At 41.7% G+C, this 18,420-nt stretch overlaps 1 protein-coding gene across 1 annotated transcript in view; it reads right to left on the reverse strand.

The window, feature by feature from the left end:
- Positions 1-18,420, reverse strand: part of gas2 (growth arrest specific 2) — a 78,286-nt gene that overhangs the window by 37,836 nt on the left and 22,030 nt on the right. The window contains exons 3-4 of the mRNA XM_018089894.2: positions 15,883-16,010; positions 8,743-8,884 (exon numbers count right to left, since the gene is read on the reverse strand). Coding sequence (XP_017945383.1) covers positions 8,743-8,884; positions 15,883-16,010 — 270 coding nt within the window. The remainder of the gene's footprint in view (positions 1-8,742; positions 8,885-15,882; positions 16,011-18,420) is intronic.

Below are 18,420 nucleotides of genomic sequence, written 5' to 3' on the forward strand. Positions count from 1 at the left end.
TAATAACCAACAGGTTTAAAAAGTAAGCATTACATTATGTTATAGAGACCTTAGATTGTAAGCTCACTGGGGCAGGGACTGATGGGAATGTGATAGGGACCTTAGATTGTAAGCTCATTGGGGCAGGGGCTGATGGGAATGTGATAGGGACCTTAGATTGTAAGCTCACTGGGGCAGGGGCTGATGGGAATGGGATAGGGACCTTAGATTGTAAGCTCACTGGGGCTGGGACTGATGGGAATGTGACAGGGACCTTAGATTGTAAGCTCATGGGACAGGGACTGATGGGAATGTGACAGGGACCTTAGATTGTAAGCTCACTGGGGCAGGGACTGATGGGAAATGGGATAGGGACCTTATATTGTAAGCTCACTGGGGCAGGGGCTGATGGGAATGTGATAGGGACCTTAGATTGTAAGCTCACTGGGGCAGGGACTGATGGGAATGTGATAGGGACCTTAGATTGTAAGCTCACTGGGGCAGGGGCTGATGGGAATGTGACAGGGACCTTAGATTGTAAGCTCACTGGGGCAGGGACTGATGGGAATGTGATAGGGACCTTAGATTGTAAGCTCCACTGGGGCAGGGACTGATGGGAATGTGATAGGGACCTTAGATTGTAAGCTCACTGGGGCAGGGGCTGATGGGAATGTGATAGGGACCTTAGATTGTAAGCTCACTGGGGCAGGGACTGATGGGAATGGGATAGGGACCTTAGATTGTAAGCTCACTGGGGCACGGACTGATGGGAATGTGATAGGGACCTTAGATTGTAAGCTCACTGGGGCAGGGACTGATGGGAATGTGATAGGGACCTTAGATTGTAAGCTCACTGGGGCAGGGGCTGATGGGAATGTGATAGGGACCTTAGATTGTAAGCTCACTGGGGCAGGGGCTGATGGGAATGTGATAGGGACCTTAGATTGTAAGCTCTCTGGGGCAGGGACTGATGTATACGATGTATAATCTCTATACCCGTAATATGATAAATTCAATTATTTGTTTAATGCCTGAACTGCACTGTTCTAGTTTATATACACAGTAATAATTATGGGCAATTCCATTGTCTCTACTGACCCAGATATTCTTGGTGTCTGAGAAACGCAGAACAGTTGGTCATTGTTACATGAACTGGTATTTCTACAGTGTCAGCCCAACTCTGCAACCTGTGGGTCATGTAACTACATTCTGCATAATTCAACTAATCCAACTAATGAGCTTCAGTTCCTTCAGTGAGCAGTGTGTGTGCATAGCCTGAAGGGAACCCCTGGAACTATAGCGGGGTGACTGTTACCCCAATGTTTCTATATATCTGTAACCTTGTTATGGGCTAAGGGGGCCCAGCCTGAAGGCCAGTTAGGGGGGGATTTGGGGTGAGTGCTTATTTGTGCCCTGGGTACCCCTGGAACTATAGCGGGGTGACTGTTACCCCAATGTTTCTATATATCTGTAACCTTGTTATGGGCTAAGGGGGCCCAGCCTGAAGGCCAGTTAGGGGGGGATTTGGGGTGAGTGCTTATTTGTGCCCTGGGTACCCCTGGAACTATAGCGGGGTGACTGTTACCCCAATGTTTCTATATATCTGTAACCTTGTTATGGGCTAAGGGGGTCCAGCCTGAAGGCCAGTTAGGGGGGGATTTGGGGTGAGTGCTTATTTGTGCCCTGGGTACCCCTGGAACTATAGCGGGGTGACTGTTACCCCAATGTTTCTATATATGTGTAACGTTATTATGAACTAAGTTGCCCAGCCTAAAGGACAGTTAGGGGGAGATTAAGGGTGACTTTTGTAATGAGGTTTATTTTGTGACTTTATTATATTATTATATTATATTTATTATTCAGGGAACCTGAGAAATATTTGGCCTGCATTTATCCACAGTTGTAGAATCAGCCCTGTGTGGCATTAGCCTTAGAATCTAGTAATATATAAATTACTCAAGAATTGCTATAGGACTGGGAGAAAGTGAATTCCAACTTGAGGTTTTATGCAGCACCCAATCTGCACTTCTAGGAGATAGAGTATGAATGTCAGTCTGTGCTGTTTCTATTGAGCCAAGACTGGGTCTCATCTGTTATAAAAAACTCCTTGACTGATCTCCTCAAATTGAACAGACTTGAGCAGATGAGACAATATTTTGTTTCTCTCTGTTCTGAAGTAAGGCAGTGTAAATAACCCATTAAGCAGATGGAATCTAAACAAATTAATAGGATTAAAGGGAAAATATTGACAAAAATTTTTGCTTGTCTTCAACAGACAGTACAGTATGAGCACATAGCATATTTTGTGCCTAGAAAGTTCCTTCTCAGGATCAGTGTGGTGTGTACAGTATGGGGGTACAGCTTATTGTGTGCCCAGAACATTCCCTCTCTGTATATTTGTATTTATACATATGGGTAGGAGGTGCCATAGTGTTTCCCTTAGACAGTACAGTATGGGGGTACAGCTTATTGTGTGCCCAGAACATTCCCTCTCTGTATATTTGTATTTATACATATGGGTAGGAGGCGCCATAGTGTTTCCCTTAGACAGTACAGTATGGGGGTACAGCTTATTGTGTGCCCAGAACATTCCTTCTCTGTATATTTGTATTTATACATATGGGTAGGAGGTGCCATAGTGTTTCCCTTAGACAGTACAGTATGGGGGTACAGCTTATTGTGTGCCCAGAACATTCCCTCTCTGTATATTTGTATTTATACATATGGGTAGGAGGTGCCATAGTGTTTCCCTTAGACAGTACAGTATGGGGGTACAGCTTATTTTGTGCCCAGAACATTCCTTCTCTGTATATTTGTATTTATACATATGGGTAGGAGGTGCCATAGTGTTTCCCTTAGACAGTACAGTATGGGGGTACAGCTTATTGTGTGCCCAGAACATTCCTTCTCTGTATATTTGTATTTATACATATGGGTAGGGGGTGCCATAGTGTTTCCCTTAGACAGTACAGTATGGGGGTACAGCTTATTGTGTGCCCAGAGCATTCCTTCTCTGTATATTTGTATTTATACATATGGGTAGGGGGTGCCATAGTGTTTCCCTTAGACAGTACAGTATGGGGGTACAGCTTATTGTGTGCCCAGAGCATTCCTTCTCTGTATATTTGTATTTATACATATGGGTAGGGGGTGCCATAGTGTTTCCCTTAGACAGTACAGTATGGGGGTACAGCTTATTGTGTGCCCAGAGCATTCCTTCTCTGTATATTTGTATTTATACATGACTGTGAATAAGCTGGGTCCCTACATCTCATGACTCCCCGCTCATTATCCAAAAAGGATGGGAAGACTCATCACAAAGGCTGGAAAACATTATCTAAGTAAGAAGTGTAACCCTGACAGACCTGTATAAACCTACGGTATATGAATTTCATAAAGTTTTACCCATACAGTAGTTTTCTACTTTCTCTTTTCTACTCTCTCTAAATGTCTCGGTCCCTACAATGAACCGCACTGCCCTTGACATTCACAGTCTCCCATTTCCCTTTCAATTATGCAGCTCCGCTTTGACTTGAGCTTTAGTCTCTGTCTCTGGGGTGTCAGTTTAAAATAGATTTTTCTTTTCTGACGGTTTGAAGGTGGCAAATGTTTAATTATTTCTGGCGGCTGAGCTGGGATCACCGGTTAAACACTTTGGGTACATGCAACTGACAGTCTTGCTGTTTGCCCACAGCAGCTCAATCGATAGAACAATAAAGGAGAGGAAAGTGCTGCTTTATATATATAGGTTACCTTTCCTGATAGCAGCTCCCAGTAGGTATCAGAATAGCACTCAATAGTAAGAAATCCAAGTCCGGCTTGGGACTCCTCCAGTTACATGGGAGTAGGAGAAACAATAGGTTAGCTGAAAGCAGTTCTAATGTGTATCACTGGCTGAAAGCTCAGACTCAGGCACACATTACTGCTGCGCTGCAAGTTGGAGTGATATCCCCCCCCTCACCCCCAGCAGCCGATCAGCAGAACAATGGGAAGGGAGCAAGATAGCAGCTCCCAGTAGGTATCAGAATAGCACTCAATAGTAAGAAATCCAAGTCCGGCTTGGGACTCCTCCAGTTACATGGGAGTAGGAGAAACAATAGGTTGGCTGAAAGCAGTTCTAATGTGTAGCGCTGGCTGAAAGCTCAGACTCAGGCACACTTTACTGCTGCGCTGCAAGTTGGAGTGATATCCCCCCCCCCTCACCCCCAGCAGCCGATCGGCAGAACAATAGGAAGGGAGCAAGATAGCAGCTCCCAGTAGGTATCAGAATAGCACTCAATAGTAAGAAATCCAAGTCCGGCTTGGGACTCCTCCAGTTACATGGGAGTAGGAGAAGCAATAGGTTAGCTGAAAGCAGTTCTAATGTGTATCACTGGCTCCTTCTGAAAGCTCAGACTCAGTCACACTTTACTGCTGCGCTGCAAGTTGGAGTGATATCCCCCCCCCCTCACCCCCAGCAGCCAATCAGCAGAACAATGGGAAGGGAGCAAGATAGCAGCTCCCAGTAGGTATCAGAATAGCACTCAATAGTAAGAAATCCAAGTCCGGCTTGGGACTCCTACAGTTACATGGGAGTAGGAGAAACAATAGGTTAGCTGAAAGCAGTTCTAATGGGTAGCGCTGGCTGAAAGCTCAGACTCAGGCACAAGGCACTGAGATGGCGCCTACACACCAATATTACAGCTACAAATATATTTGTTGGTTCAAGAATAAAAGGTTAAATGGCAGAGGGAATTATTTGCTGTGTCATTTAGAAATAAAACATGCCCCATAAATACCATGGCAGTAAATGCTAAATCTTTCACGAAATATCAAATCATAATTGAGATCTGAAATTTGAGCAAAATTTAAAATCTGAAACCATTTGTTGCCCTCTCAAGGCAGTTGGGGGCGGTGGAGCAATGATGTTGAAATGGGCCCCATATGTGGAAGTATGTCTCCTTGTTTGATGGGATTTTCTGGGATCTGATAGGCACAAAATCCATCCTTTTTAGATTCGCTGGAATATTGGATCCTTTACAAAAGATTTGGACAAACACTAATTTGCATCGGTGGATTAGAGCAAAATCAAAGCTAAAATCATATGACAGTTGTTTTGCTCTCAGGAGAACAAGACTAATGCTGTTGGCAGGGGCCCCATACATGGATCAATGTGTTGTCGCATTTAGGGATTTTGTGGGATCAGATTTGCATCAAATACATCATTTTTTAAATTCGGCCAAACACGGAATCCCTCAGAACAGATGGACAAATTGTCACGTCGAATCTGAACCCCAATTAGAGTCAAATCAAAACTAGTCACATCATCTGAAAGCAATTGGTTCCCTTCAGTTGTTTGACTATCAAGCTATTAATGAGGGCTAGTAAATAAGTGTTGGCATTAACCATTTCCTTGGAACAACGTGTCCTTAGGTTTTGGGTACAAAAAAGGAAATCAGGCTAATAAGTTGCCACCTTGCAGGGGCAGGCCAAGCCGACTAGGCACCCTAGGCAACCCAGTTGGCCACCTTGCCTCTGTTATCTTAGTTCAGATCAAGTACAGGTACTGTTTTATTATTACAGAGAAAAGGGAATCATTTAACCATGAAATAAACCCAATAGGGCTGTTCTGTCCCAATAAGGGGTAATTATATCTTAGTTGGGATCAAGTACAGGTACTGTTTTATTATTACAGAGAAAAGGGAATCAATGAACCATTAAATAAACCCAATAGGGCTGTTCTGCCCCCAATAAGGGGTAATTATATCTTAGCTGGGATCAAGTACAGGTACTGTTTTATTATTACAGAGAAAAGGGAATCATTTAACCATGAAATAAACCCAATAGGGCTGTTCTGCCCCAATAAGGGGTAATTATATCTTAGTTGGGATCAAGTACAGGTACTGTTTTATTATTACAGAGAAAAGGGAATCATTTAACCATTAAATAAACTCAATAGGGCTGTTCTGCCCCAATAAGGGGTAATTATATCTTAGTTGGGATCAAGTACAGGTACTGTTTTATTATTACAGAGAAAGGGGAATCATTTAACCATTAAATAAACCCAATAGGGCTGTTCTGCCCCCAGTAAGGGGTAATTATATCTTAGTTGGGATCAAGTACAGGTACTGTTTTATTATTACAGAGAAAAGGGAATCATTTAACCATGAAATAAACCCAATAGGGCTGTTCTGCCCCAATAAGGGGTAATTATATCTTAGTTGGGATCAAGTACAGGTACTGTTTTATTATTACAGAGAAAGGGGAATCATTTAACCATTAAATAAACCCAATAGGGCTGTTCTGCCCCCAATAAGGGGTAATTATATCTTTGTTGGGATCAAGTACAGGTACTGTTTTATTATTACAGAGAAAAGGGAATCATTTAACCATTAAATAAACCCAATAGGGCTGTTCTGCCCCAATAAGGGATAATTATATCTTAGTTGGGATCAAGTACAGGTACTGTTTTATTATTACAGAGAAAAGGGAATCATTTAACCATGAAATAAACCCAATAGGGCTGTTCTGCCCCCAATAAGGGGTAATTATATCTTAGTTGGGATCAAGTACAGGTACTGTTTTATTATTACAGAGAAAAGGGAATCATTTAACCATTAAATAAACCCAATAGGGCTGTTCTGCCCCCAATAAGGGTTAATTATATCTTAGTTGGGATCAAGTACAGGTACTGTTTTATTATTACAGAGAAAAGGGAATTATTTAACCATGAAATAAACCCAATAGGGCTGTTCTGCCCCCAATAAGGGGTAATTATATCTTAGTTGGGATCAAGTACAGGTACTGTTTTATTATTACAGAAAATTAGTCTATGGGAGATGACCTTTCCGTAATTCGGAACAGGTTTCCAGTCTACCTTTTGGAAGCAAGAAATAAATGGAATTTCAGTATAAGAAAGCCAAGAAAGCAAGAAGCCAGTGCAAATATGAGCCTAAACATTTCCATTTCAGCTGCCGTCCAGATTGACAAGGCATCGATAGCGAAAGAAGGTCTCCTGTGTTCTCTCCCAGAGGATCTCTGACAGCTTTATCAAGGGCTGTTGTAAGAACAGAGCGGATCAGCCGAGAGATAGGGGGGAGTCACTTTCACAAATAGGGCAGAAATAGTTCAGGCGGCTTTGAAGGATCCCGTGTCAGCTGAGAGAAAGACAGGCTATTCTGACAGTCAAAGACCTTTTGAGTCTGCAGCATGAAAGGAGTCTCTTGATGCACAGACTGCTCCCCTTTATCCGCTCCTTTTCATCTCCTATCTCTCTGGCTCCGGCGAGTAAACAATTCATATTTTTTCAGTTTTGTTTAGTTTTTTTTGTTTTTTTTGAAGATCAATTTCAATATGAAAACAGAGAAGGGAAATAAAAAAAAGCTCTGCATTATTCTATTCTCTACAAAGAGGCGCCCAGGTGAAAGCCTTATGAGCGCTGAGCTGATAACAGTGACTTGGCCAGCAAAAGAGGGTGCGGGTCAGTGCCAAGGTGATGTGGGAGGGAAAACATGGGTTATTACATGGCGAAAAATCAGATGTAGTGTCATTTTAGGGTTTGTGGAGTGAGGGGCGGGATCATTTTAGGGAGAACCATGGCAAACAAAATAGGTCTAAAGATACCAGTATAGGCAGTTTCCATTAGATGTCCTCTAGGTGGCAGAAGAGAGAACTTATAGAGGAAGGAAAGGTAAAAGCTTTATCAGAAAGGTCTATGTAAACACAGCCATAAGCACTCACAGAAAGTCCTCTATCAAAAGAAACACTGGATTTATTTTCTTCTTTTGTGTACACACGTTCTTCTGTGTAAGACCTTCTGTCAAAATAATCCTTAAGGGCACAGGCAACGAGTCTGCTCAGTTTGCTCCACTCTCCCTCCTATCAGAATATGCTCTCCCTCCTTTTAGAATTCGCTCCCCCTCCCAACTGTGTGTAATCTGAGCTACCAGCAGCCAGAGCTGCAGCAAGAAGCTACTGAGACCGAGCTAAAATGGCAGCTGCTATCTTAAACAAACAGAGGGAGATTCTAGGGCTGTTTACTCAGGTATGGTAAAGCTTTCTGCAGAATAAACATAGTGTTCTAGCTCTAATGTGGCAGTAAATGCCAAAATGCCTTTCTTTCTCCAATAAAGGGTTACAACATAATAACTGGTACCAAACAGTGGCCACTTTGTGAGGATGGATTCCAGACACTGGTGTATATACTGGCAGGAGCGTTCCCTTGACAAAGGCATTTAAGCCGAAACATTGGGATATTCTCTTATCCAGAGTATCTGCCTTGATCTATTTTTGCCTTTTGCTGGTTTGTTTACTGATGGATATTGTGTGTATAGTCTATAAATATAATATCGCTTTTACACAATAATCTGATTGTATGTCTCTTCCTAGTGTGCAGGGTTTATATGTGGGTTTCTATTGTATATACAGTATAATCCTCTGTTGGGGGGGATTTTGGAAACCATAACACCTTAATTTATTTTCCACTTGTTGAAATCCTTTTAAAGGGCAAGTATACCTTAGCCCGGTGTGCCCTCCACAAATATTTGTTGAGGGCACAAAAATTTGCCGCACAACAAAAAATGACATGTGTGTCATTTTCGCCATTTTGTGTATTTTTCGGATTTTTCTTGTATATTGGCAAATTTTTTGCAATATACAGATGAGCCATTCATCTATGGCTTACCCTGTGATTTAGATTAGAAATTCCTATAGAGATCGAGCAGTTAGCTGTGTTGGCCAATACATAGTACTGGGGCATCAGGAAAATACAGATCTTTCACCTACCCAGACCTTCCGACTCAAACAAGCAGGTTTCTCCGACGCCAATATTTCTGCACCAGGCGAGGAAATTTGCTGTGTTGTCCCTCGCAAAGAAAGAGCCGGACGGGGCGTTGGCTCTGTATGGGATCTTCTTTGTCGGCAGGCTCTGTGGGTATAAGCAAGAATTAGTATCTGCACCATTCTACATATTGTACTGCCAAGGTGATGGGGTTCTGCAGGTAACCGAATATAATAGGGCACTGGCACCATGGCACATTTATACAATACAGGGAACTCTGAGTATCACTCATGTATTATAAGGGATAATGTACCCCCTACTGTAAATGATAAGGATATTAGCAGTCACTGAGGGGTTCTGTGCCCCCCATATAAAGGCACAAGGCTGCAGGCTGAGTTATACAGGGAACTCTGAGTATCACTCATGTATTATAAGGGATAATGTACCCCCTACTGTAAATGATAAGGATATTAGCAGTCACTGAGGGGTTCTGTGCCCCCCATATAAAGGCACAAGGCTGCAGGCTGAGTTATACAGGGAACTCTGAGTATCACTCATGTATTATAAGGGATAATGTACCCCCTACTGTAAATGATAAGGATATTAGCAGTCACTGAGGGGTTCTGTGCCCCCCATATAAAGGCACAAGGCTGCAGGCTGAGTTATACAGGGAACTCTGAGTATCACTCATGTATTATAAGGGATAATGTACCCCCTACTGTAAATGATAAGGATATTAGCAGTCACTGAGGGGTTCTGTGCCCCCCATATAAAGGCACAAGGCTGCAGGCTGAGTTATACAGGGAACTCTGAGTATCACTCATGTATTATAAGGGATAATGTACCCCCTACTGTAAATGATAAGGATATTAGCAGTCACTGAGGGGTTCTGTGCCCCCCATATAAAGGCACAAGGCTGCAGGCTGAGTTATACAGGGAACTCTGAGTATCACTCATGTATTATAAGGGGAAATGTACCCCCTACTGTAAATGATAAGGATATTAGCAGTCACTGAGGGGTTCTGTGCCCATATAAAGGCACAAGGCTGCAGGCTGAGTTATAGAGGGAACTCTGAGTATCACTCATGTATTATAAGGGATAATGTACCCCCTACTGTAAATGATAAGGATATTAGCAGTCACTGAGGGGTTCTGTGCCCATATAAAGGCACAAGGCTGCAGGCTGAGTTATACAGGGAACTCTGAGTATCACTCATGTATTATAAGGGATACTGTACCCCCTACTGTAAATGATAAGGCTTTTAAAAGTTTGGAAACCATGTAAAGGCTGCAGACACAGTCTCTGATCAATATATTTGAGACTCAGTAGAGCAGAGTGTGGCCGAGCAGCTGGCTGAATCTCTGATTGGCTACCATGGGCCCAGTTGGTTTAGCAGTAATTAGATTTCCATGCGGTGAGACTTCATTGCGCTGAATTTACATGACAAATCCCACATTCCTCTGAAGCCACGTTGCCCCTCTCAGATATCACCCAGACTGCTCCCTTGTTGCCCCCCCCCCTATTTTACTATGGTGTCTGGCTGGTGTTGGTGCGTGGGGTTTAATCACAGGAAGTGATTGGGTGCAGGGATGATGTCACAGCGCAGCCATTGGGGCAGGTTAGCGGCTCCTGAGCCCCCGCGGCGCTGACTCACACTGCTGCTGTGGAACCAATGGGAAAAGGACACATTTATTGGATTCTTTGGGATATTTTGTTTCCAAATTAGTTGACTGGGAGGGGGTAAAGCTGAAATCCCCCCAACTGAAATGGGTTTAACCCGTTACTGACAAAACAGGTGATGAGAATAAGAGATTTTGAGATTTTTTTTTTTTTTTTAAAACCACGAACGTTTGAAATTTATAAAACTTTATGTGACTTTTTTGACTGACAAAAAGGACGCCAGGTTTAAACTGGGGAGAAGCAATAAGTCCTATGGAGGCTTAGAATTGTTATGGAATAGAGTAGTCAGTGACAGCCTTAATTCATTGTTTTCAATTTCACCCAGTTTCAAGGGGAAGTTAATTCCATCATGGTTTTCTATTTCACCCAGTTTCAAGGGGAAGTTAATCCCATCATTGTTTTCTATTTCACCCAGTTTCAAGGGGAAGTTAATCCCATCATTGTTTTCAATTTCACCCAGTTTCAAGGGGAAGTTAATTCCATCATGGTTTTCTATTTCACCCAGTTTCAAGGGGAAGTTAATCCCATCATTGTTTTCTATTTCACCCAGTTTCAAGGGGAAGTTAATCCCATCATTGTTTTCAATTTCACCCAGTTTCAAGGGGAAGTTAATTCCATCATGGTTTTCTATTTCACCCAGTTTCAAGGGGAAGTTAATCCCATCATTGTTTTCTATTTCACCCAGTTTCAAGGGGAAGTTAATCCCATCATTGTTTTCAATTTCACCCAGTTTCAAGGGGAAGTTAATTCCATCATGGTTTTCTATTTCACCCAGTTTCAAGGGGAAGTTAATCCCATCATTGTTTTCTATTTCACCCAGTTTCAAGGGGAAGTTAATCCCATCATTGTTTTCAATTTCACCCAGTTTCAAGGGGAAGTTAATTCCATCATGGTTTTCTATTTCACCCAGTTTCAAGGGGAAGTTAATCCCATCATTGTTTTCTATTTCACCCAGTTTCAAGGGGAAGTTAATCACATGATTGTTTTCTATTTCACCCAGTTTCAAGGGGAAGTTAATCACATAATTGTTTTCTATTTCACCCAGTTTCAAGGGGAAGTTAATCACATAATTGTTTTCTATTTCACCCAGTTTCAAGGGGAAGTTAATGCCATCATGGTTTTCTATTTCACACACTTTCAAGGGGAAGTTAATCACATAATTGTTTTCTATTTCACCCAGTTTCAAGGGGAAGTTAATCCCATCATTGCTTTCTCTTTCACACATTTTCAAGGGGAAGTTAATCCCATCATTGTTTTCTATATCACCGAGTTTCAAGGGGAATTTAATGCCATCATTGTTTTCTATTTCACCCAGTTTCAAGTGAAACTTAAACACATTATTGTTTTCCAAGAATGATGGCCAATGCTCCTAAAATGGCTGCTGGAGCAATTCCTGTTTGGGAAAAATAAAGAGGATTCATGGAAATGAACGCCCATATAAATTTCACAGATTTCTGTTGCCCCAAGGGCCCCCGCCCGGCCGCGTCCCCCAAGGGTCAGGTCTGGGTCTGGCCCAATCCGACCCTGCCCAGCACTTATATGTAGAAAATGCCAAAAGGTATACGTTTTATAAGAGCCTATGGTCGACCTGGGTGCTTTATGGGATATGACAGCAGCATGATGTTTAAATCCAAATAAGAAAGAGAAATGAGTGGAAAAGCATTATATTCTATTGATTTTAGGTATCGGGGGAAATCTGCTTTTCTATCATATAATTTCAGCGATTGCCATTATTGATCCCCGAGAGGGAAATCATTTCTCCTCAGGACGAGTTACTGAAGTTAAAAGTAGAATCGTCAAATCATTTCCTTTTGGCACTGCTCTTTAAAGGGCGAATATGATACTGACGTGTATTCCCACAAGTGCTTAGGGCCGGGCCGGATCTGTGGAATATTAGTGAGGGGCTATAACCCTAAAAAAAAAATATGAATGAACTGGAATTTTGTGTTAAATGGTTCCCTAAAATGTGTAAAAGGAATCAATAGAGAGCAGAAGTATCGTAATGAGGCAAAGGCTACTGGTCTCCTTGGCTAGTTCCACTGAGAATGGCAAAAACCCCCATACTGTACTGTCTAAGGGAAACACTATGGCACCTCCTACCCATATGTATAAATACAAATATACAGAGCAGGAATGTTCTGGGCACACAATAAGCTGTACCCCCATACTGTACTGTCTAAGGGAAACACTATGGCACCTCCTACCCATATGTATAAATACAAATATACAGAGAAGGAATGTTCTGGGCACACAATAAGCTGTACCCCCATACTGTACTGTCTAAGGGAAACACTATGGCACCTCCTACCCATATGTATAAATACAAATATACAGAGAAGGAATGTTCTGGGCACACAATAAGCTGTACCCCCATACTGTACTGTCTAAGGGAAACACTATGGCACCCCCTACCCATATGTATAAATACAAATATACAGAGAAGGAATGTTCTGGGCACACAATAAGCTGTACCCCCATACTGTACTGTCTAAGTGAAACACTATGCCAGCTCCTACCGATATGTATAAATACAAATATACAGAGAAGGAATGTTCTGGGCACACAATAAGCTGTACCCCCATACTGTACTGTCTAAGGGAAACACTATGGCAGCTCCTACCCATATGTATAAATACAAATATACAGAGAAGGAATGTTCTGGGCACACAATAAGCTGTACCCCCATACTGTACTGTCTAAGGGAAACACTATGGCACCTCCTACCCATATGTATAAATACAAATATACAGAGAAGGAATGTTCTGGGCACACAATAAGCTGTACCCCCATACTGTACTGTCTAAGGGAAACACTATGGCACCTCCTACCCATATGTATAAATACAAATATACAGAGAAGGAATGTTCTGGGCACACAATAAGCTGTACCCCCATACTGTACTGTCTAAGGGAAACACTATGGCACCCCCTACCCATATGTATAAATACAAATATACAGAGAAGGAATGTTCTGGGCACACAATAAGCTGTACCCCCATACTGTACTGTCTAAGTGAAACACTATGCCAGCTCCTACCGATATGTATAAATACAAATATACAGAGAAGGAATGTTCTGGGCACACAACACATGAACAGTATATAGCAAATAAACCCTAATTACATCAATTACATTTTGTTTTTTTCATGCCATCAGCTATAGGACAGTGATTATCATCTGAGCTCCATGTGATCAGAATGAGTGGTTATTCTGGATCACAAGCTCACAAATATGTAACAGTATAATCTAACTATATCCTTGAGATTGGGTCGCTGTACAATGAATCTTTGATAATGTCGGTGACGGGTGCCCACCCATACAGTCTGCATTTATTTTTATGATCATTTTCATAGGAACAGCACAGCAATTCCTTGGCAAGTCATGTGAATTCTGCTCTTGCCCTTCAGTCTTTTTTGAAACAGAACCCTATGTTTATGTACATGGGACCCATAGGGGGAACAGACCTTGTGTATATGTAGGGACCTGTTATCCAGAATGCTCGGCACCTGGGGATCTTTCCATAATTTGGATGTCCATAACTTAAGTCTGCTAAAAATCATTAAAATATTGAATAAACCCAATAGGCTTGGTTTGCCCCCAATAAGGGGTAATTATATCTTAGTTGGGATCAAGTACAGGTACTGTTTTATTATTACTGAGAAAAGGGAATCATTTAACCATGAAATAAACCCAATAGGGCTGTTCTGCCCCAATAAGGGGTAATTATATCTTAGTTGGGATCAAGTACAGGTACTGTTTTATTATTACAGAGAAAAGGGAATCATTTAACCATGAAATAAACCCAATAGGGCTGTTCTGCCCCAATAAGGGGTAATTATATCTTAGTTTGGATCAAGTACAGGTACTGTTTTATTATTACAGAGAAAAGGGAATCATTTAACCATGAAATAAACCCAATAGGGCTGTTCTGCCCCCAATAAGGGGTAATTATATCTTAGTTGGGATCAAGTACAGGTACTGTTTTATTATTACAGAGAAAAGGGAATCATTTAACCATGAAATAAACCCAATAGGGCTGTTCTGCCCCAATAAGGGGTAATTATATCTTAGTTTGGATCAAGTACAGGTACTGTTTTATTATTACAGAGAAAAGGGAATCATTTAACCATGAAATAAACCCAATAGGGCTGTTCTGCCCCAATAAGGGGTAATTATATCTTAGTTGGGATCAAGTACAGGTACTGTTTTATTATTACAGAGAAAAGGGAATCATTTAACCATTAAATAAACCCAATAGGACTGTTCTGCCCCCAATAAGGGGTAATTATATCTTAGTTTGGATCAAGTACAGGTACTGTTTTATTATTACAGAGAAAAGGGAATCATTTAACCATTAAATAAACCCAATAGGGCTGTTCTGCCCCCAATAAGGGGTAATTATATCTTATTTGGGATCAAGTACAGGTACTGTTTTATTATTACAGAGAAAATGGAATCATTTAACCATTAAATAAACCCAATAGAGAAAAAGGAAAATGTTTTATAAAATTAAAATTATTTGTTTATAATGGAGTCTATGGGAGATAACCTTTCCGTAATTCGGAACTTTCTGGATAATGGGGTTCCGGAAAAGGGATCCCATACCTGTACATGGGAAATATAAGGGCTCCCTGTCACTGAGTTAACTTTTAGTATGATGTAGAGAGTTATATAATGAGACAATTTGCAATTGGTCTTCATTTTTTATTATTTGTAGTTTTTTAATTATTACCATTTTTGTTAAGCAGCTCTGCAGTTTGGAGTTTCAGCAGCTATCTGGTTGCTAGGGTCCAAATTACCTTAGTGAATGGGGTGTGGTTTGATGGAAAGACTGATACATGAATAGGGGAGGGGCTGAATAGAAAAGTAAGTAATAAAAAGTAACAATAACAATAAAACTGGAGCCTCACAGAGCAATAGGTTTTGGGTGCTGGGGTCAGTGACACCCGTTTGAAAGCTGAATGGAGTCAGAAGAAGAAGCCAAATAATTAAAAAACTATAAAAAAATAAATAATGAAGACCAATTTAAAAGTGCAGAGGGGCTCTTGTTGTCTGTAAGCACAAGTAGGCATCTTTAATGGGCCAAATTGTTGCACCTAGCGACTGTAAACAATTTCTATTATCTCCAAATACTTTCCAGACTGAAATGATTTGTCGGGTTTTGGAAAGCCTTTCTCGGTGGATTTGGCATTAAAACAAACTGGCAGATATACTGGGGAATGTTTTCAAAAAATACCATAAACCAATCGAAATGTATAAATATTCCCATGGTCCCAGATGTCAGTAGCTGCTATTTCCCATTATACACCGGTGAGTAAGGATAGTGTAAAGACAGTGGGGTTAAGAGACAAGGGCTGATGTATGTGCTTTAGGCAAATTAATATATAATGCCCCCCCCCAGAGGTATACCCCAGCTACTACCTCTTAGGAGCCAATGTCGGAGTTGAAGAGCCCCCACAACTCACCTTGTCAAGTTTCCTGTTGGCGTCTGTGTGATTTTCCCGAAATTTATCCTGTAGGGTCTCAGCGAGCTGACAGAGCAAGGCGCCATTATCCAACTTCTCCATAAACGTCTCCGCTGTTATTTCCTTCCCTGTCCAAAAGCAAAAGGTCAGATAATGTGAGTCAGGACTAATCCAGGGAGAAAAAGCCAATTAGCGGAAAGATTCCCCTCTTGCCCATTAAATCGCTATCCTCATCTTTCCCAAATCAGAGGGATCTGTCAGGTACAGAAATGTCACATAGCAAAATAGGGGGACACACAGAAATCAAATTGAGAAACTGCAACTCTCATCCTCATTGGAAATCGACAGTGGAATTTCTCTGTATATTTATATTTATTGCACATTAAGGGATATCCGAGATTTTGGTTTGGGATTCAGCCACATTTCCAGACAGGATTCTAATCTGGATTAATCCCTAGAGTTCAAATGGACCTAAAACAAATTCTTTAATGTTATGGGAATTTTAAATTGAAGGCCATACATTATTATTTAGATAGTACAGTTTCTGGGTATTTTACATGTATCTAAATATATGTTTGGATTTGGTTCAGTATTAAGCCCAATACATTATGTAGCATTAATTACAATATATATAAATATATATAAATGAAGGATGCACAGAATTCACAAGTTTGTATTATACTATATATATATATACATGGACAGAGAGCTGTCATACTACTTGTCTTAGAAACCACATTATATGTTATAGTTTACTGTGGGAATCTATAAATATGGTAGGGGCAGGCATTGGGTCAAACTAGAATCTAATGAACTGAAGTGGGTGAGACTTAAACACTCTAAGGCATTTTATAGGGGCAGGGCATGTATAATCAAGCTGTGGGTGGGGCTAGAACACTCTGATGGAAGCTTATAGGGGAGGAGCATGGAGTGTATAATTCAAGCAGTGGGTGGGACTAGAACACTCTGATGGAAGCTTATAGGGGAGGAGGATGGAGTGTATAATTCAAGCAGTGGGTGGGACTAGAACACTCTGATGGAAGCTTATAGGGGAGGAGCATGGAGTGTATAATCAAGCTGTGGGTGGGGCTAGAACACTCTGATGGAAGCTTATAGGGGAGGAGCATGGAGTGTATAATTCAAGCAGTGGGTGGGACTAGAACACGCTGATGGAAGCTTATAGGGGAGGAGGATGGAGTGTATAATTCAAGCAGTGGGTGGGACTAGAACACTCTGATGGAGGCTTATAGGGGAGGAGCATGGAGTGTATAACTCAAGCAGTGGTTGGGACTAGAACACTGATGGAAGCTTATAGGGGAGGAGCATGGAGTGTATAACTCAAGCAGTGGGTGGGACTAGAACGCTTTGATGGAAGTTTATAGGGGAGGGGGAGGAGCATGGAGTGTATAACTCAAGCAGTGGGTGGGACTAGAACACTCTCATGGAAGCTTATAGGGGATGGGGAGGAGCATGGAATGTATAACTCAAGCAGTGGGTGGGACTAGAACACTCTCATGGAAGCTTATAGGGGATGGGGAGGAGCATGGAGTGTATAACTCAAGCAGTGGGTGGGACTAGAACAAGCTGATGAAAGCTTACAGGGGAGGGGGAGGAGCATGGAGTGTATAATTCAAGCCGTTGTTGGGACTAGAACAATCTGATGGCAGCTTACAGGGGAGGGGCAGAAAGTCTGTAACTCAAGCAGTGAGTGGAACTAGAACACTGATGACAATTTACAAGGGGAGAGCAAGGGAGTCTTTATCTAAAGCACTGGGTGGGACTACTCTGATGGCATCTTACAGGGGATGGGCAGATAATCTGATAGCAGGGGGCAGTTTACAGGGGAGGGGGGAAGGGAGTCTATAACAAGCAGTTTGTGGGCCTAGAAAACATTGATGGTTGGTGGGCCTAGAACACATACTGATTGCAGTTTACAGGGAAGTAGCATGGTGAATGATATTACAAGTCCCAATAGTACAGCACAGACACCGGGCTGCCCATAACGGTCCCATCGTCAACTTCACTTACAGACAGAGAGTATCATGATTTGTAGCAGGTTATGATTAGAAAATAATACATTTCTGAGGCATAAGATAAATTAAAATTCTCCAGTACTTCTTTCTGCACCTGCCGAGTAAAGACCAGGACGACAAGGAGCACAATTAGAGTGCAGCTGGCAATTAGACTAAAACATTGCAGTCTCTGACTGTCTCATTAAGTCAGTGCTGACCTGAGAGAGGTTACTGCAACTCAAGAACAGAGCCAGTGAAATAAGACTTTAATGAGCTTCAGATTTCTGCTGGTAAAAGGAAAATATTTTCCATGTTATCTGTCTGAGGCCTGGCATCTGATCTGGAACCGGCTGCAATTCCCATCACTGAGAAAGGGATTCTGATAAGGTTCCGAGCCCACGGTTCCACGCAATGATTCAGCCAAGGCAGCAGTTCTGCATAGGTATTTTTAGAATAAACGTCCAAAACCACAAGCACAGCCTCCTGTTTCCTTAATTATTATTAATTTGCACTGAAATGGATACAG

This window comes from Xenopus tropicalis, chromosome 4 (assembly GCF_000004195.4).
Source record: "Xenopus tropicalis strain Nigerian chromosome 4, UCB_Xtro_10.0, whole genome shotgun sequence".
Classification (NCBI taxonomy): Eukaryota; Metazoa; Chordata; class Amphibia; order Anura; family Pipidae; genus Xenopus; species Xenopus tropicalis.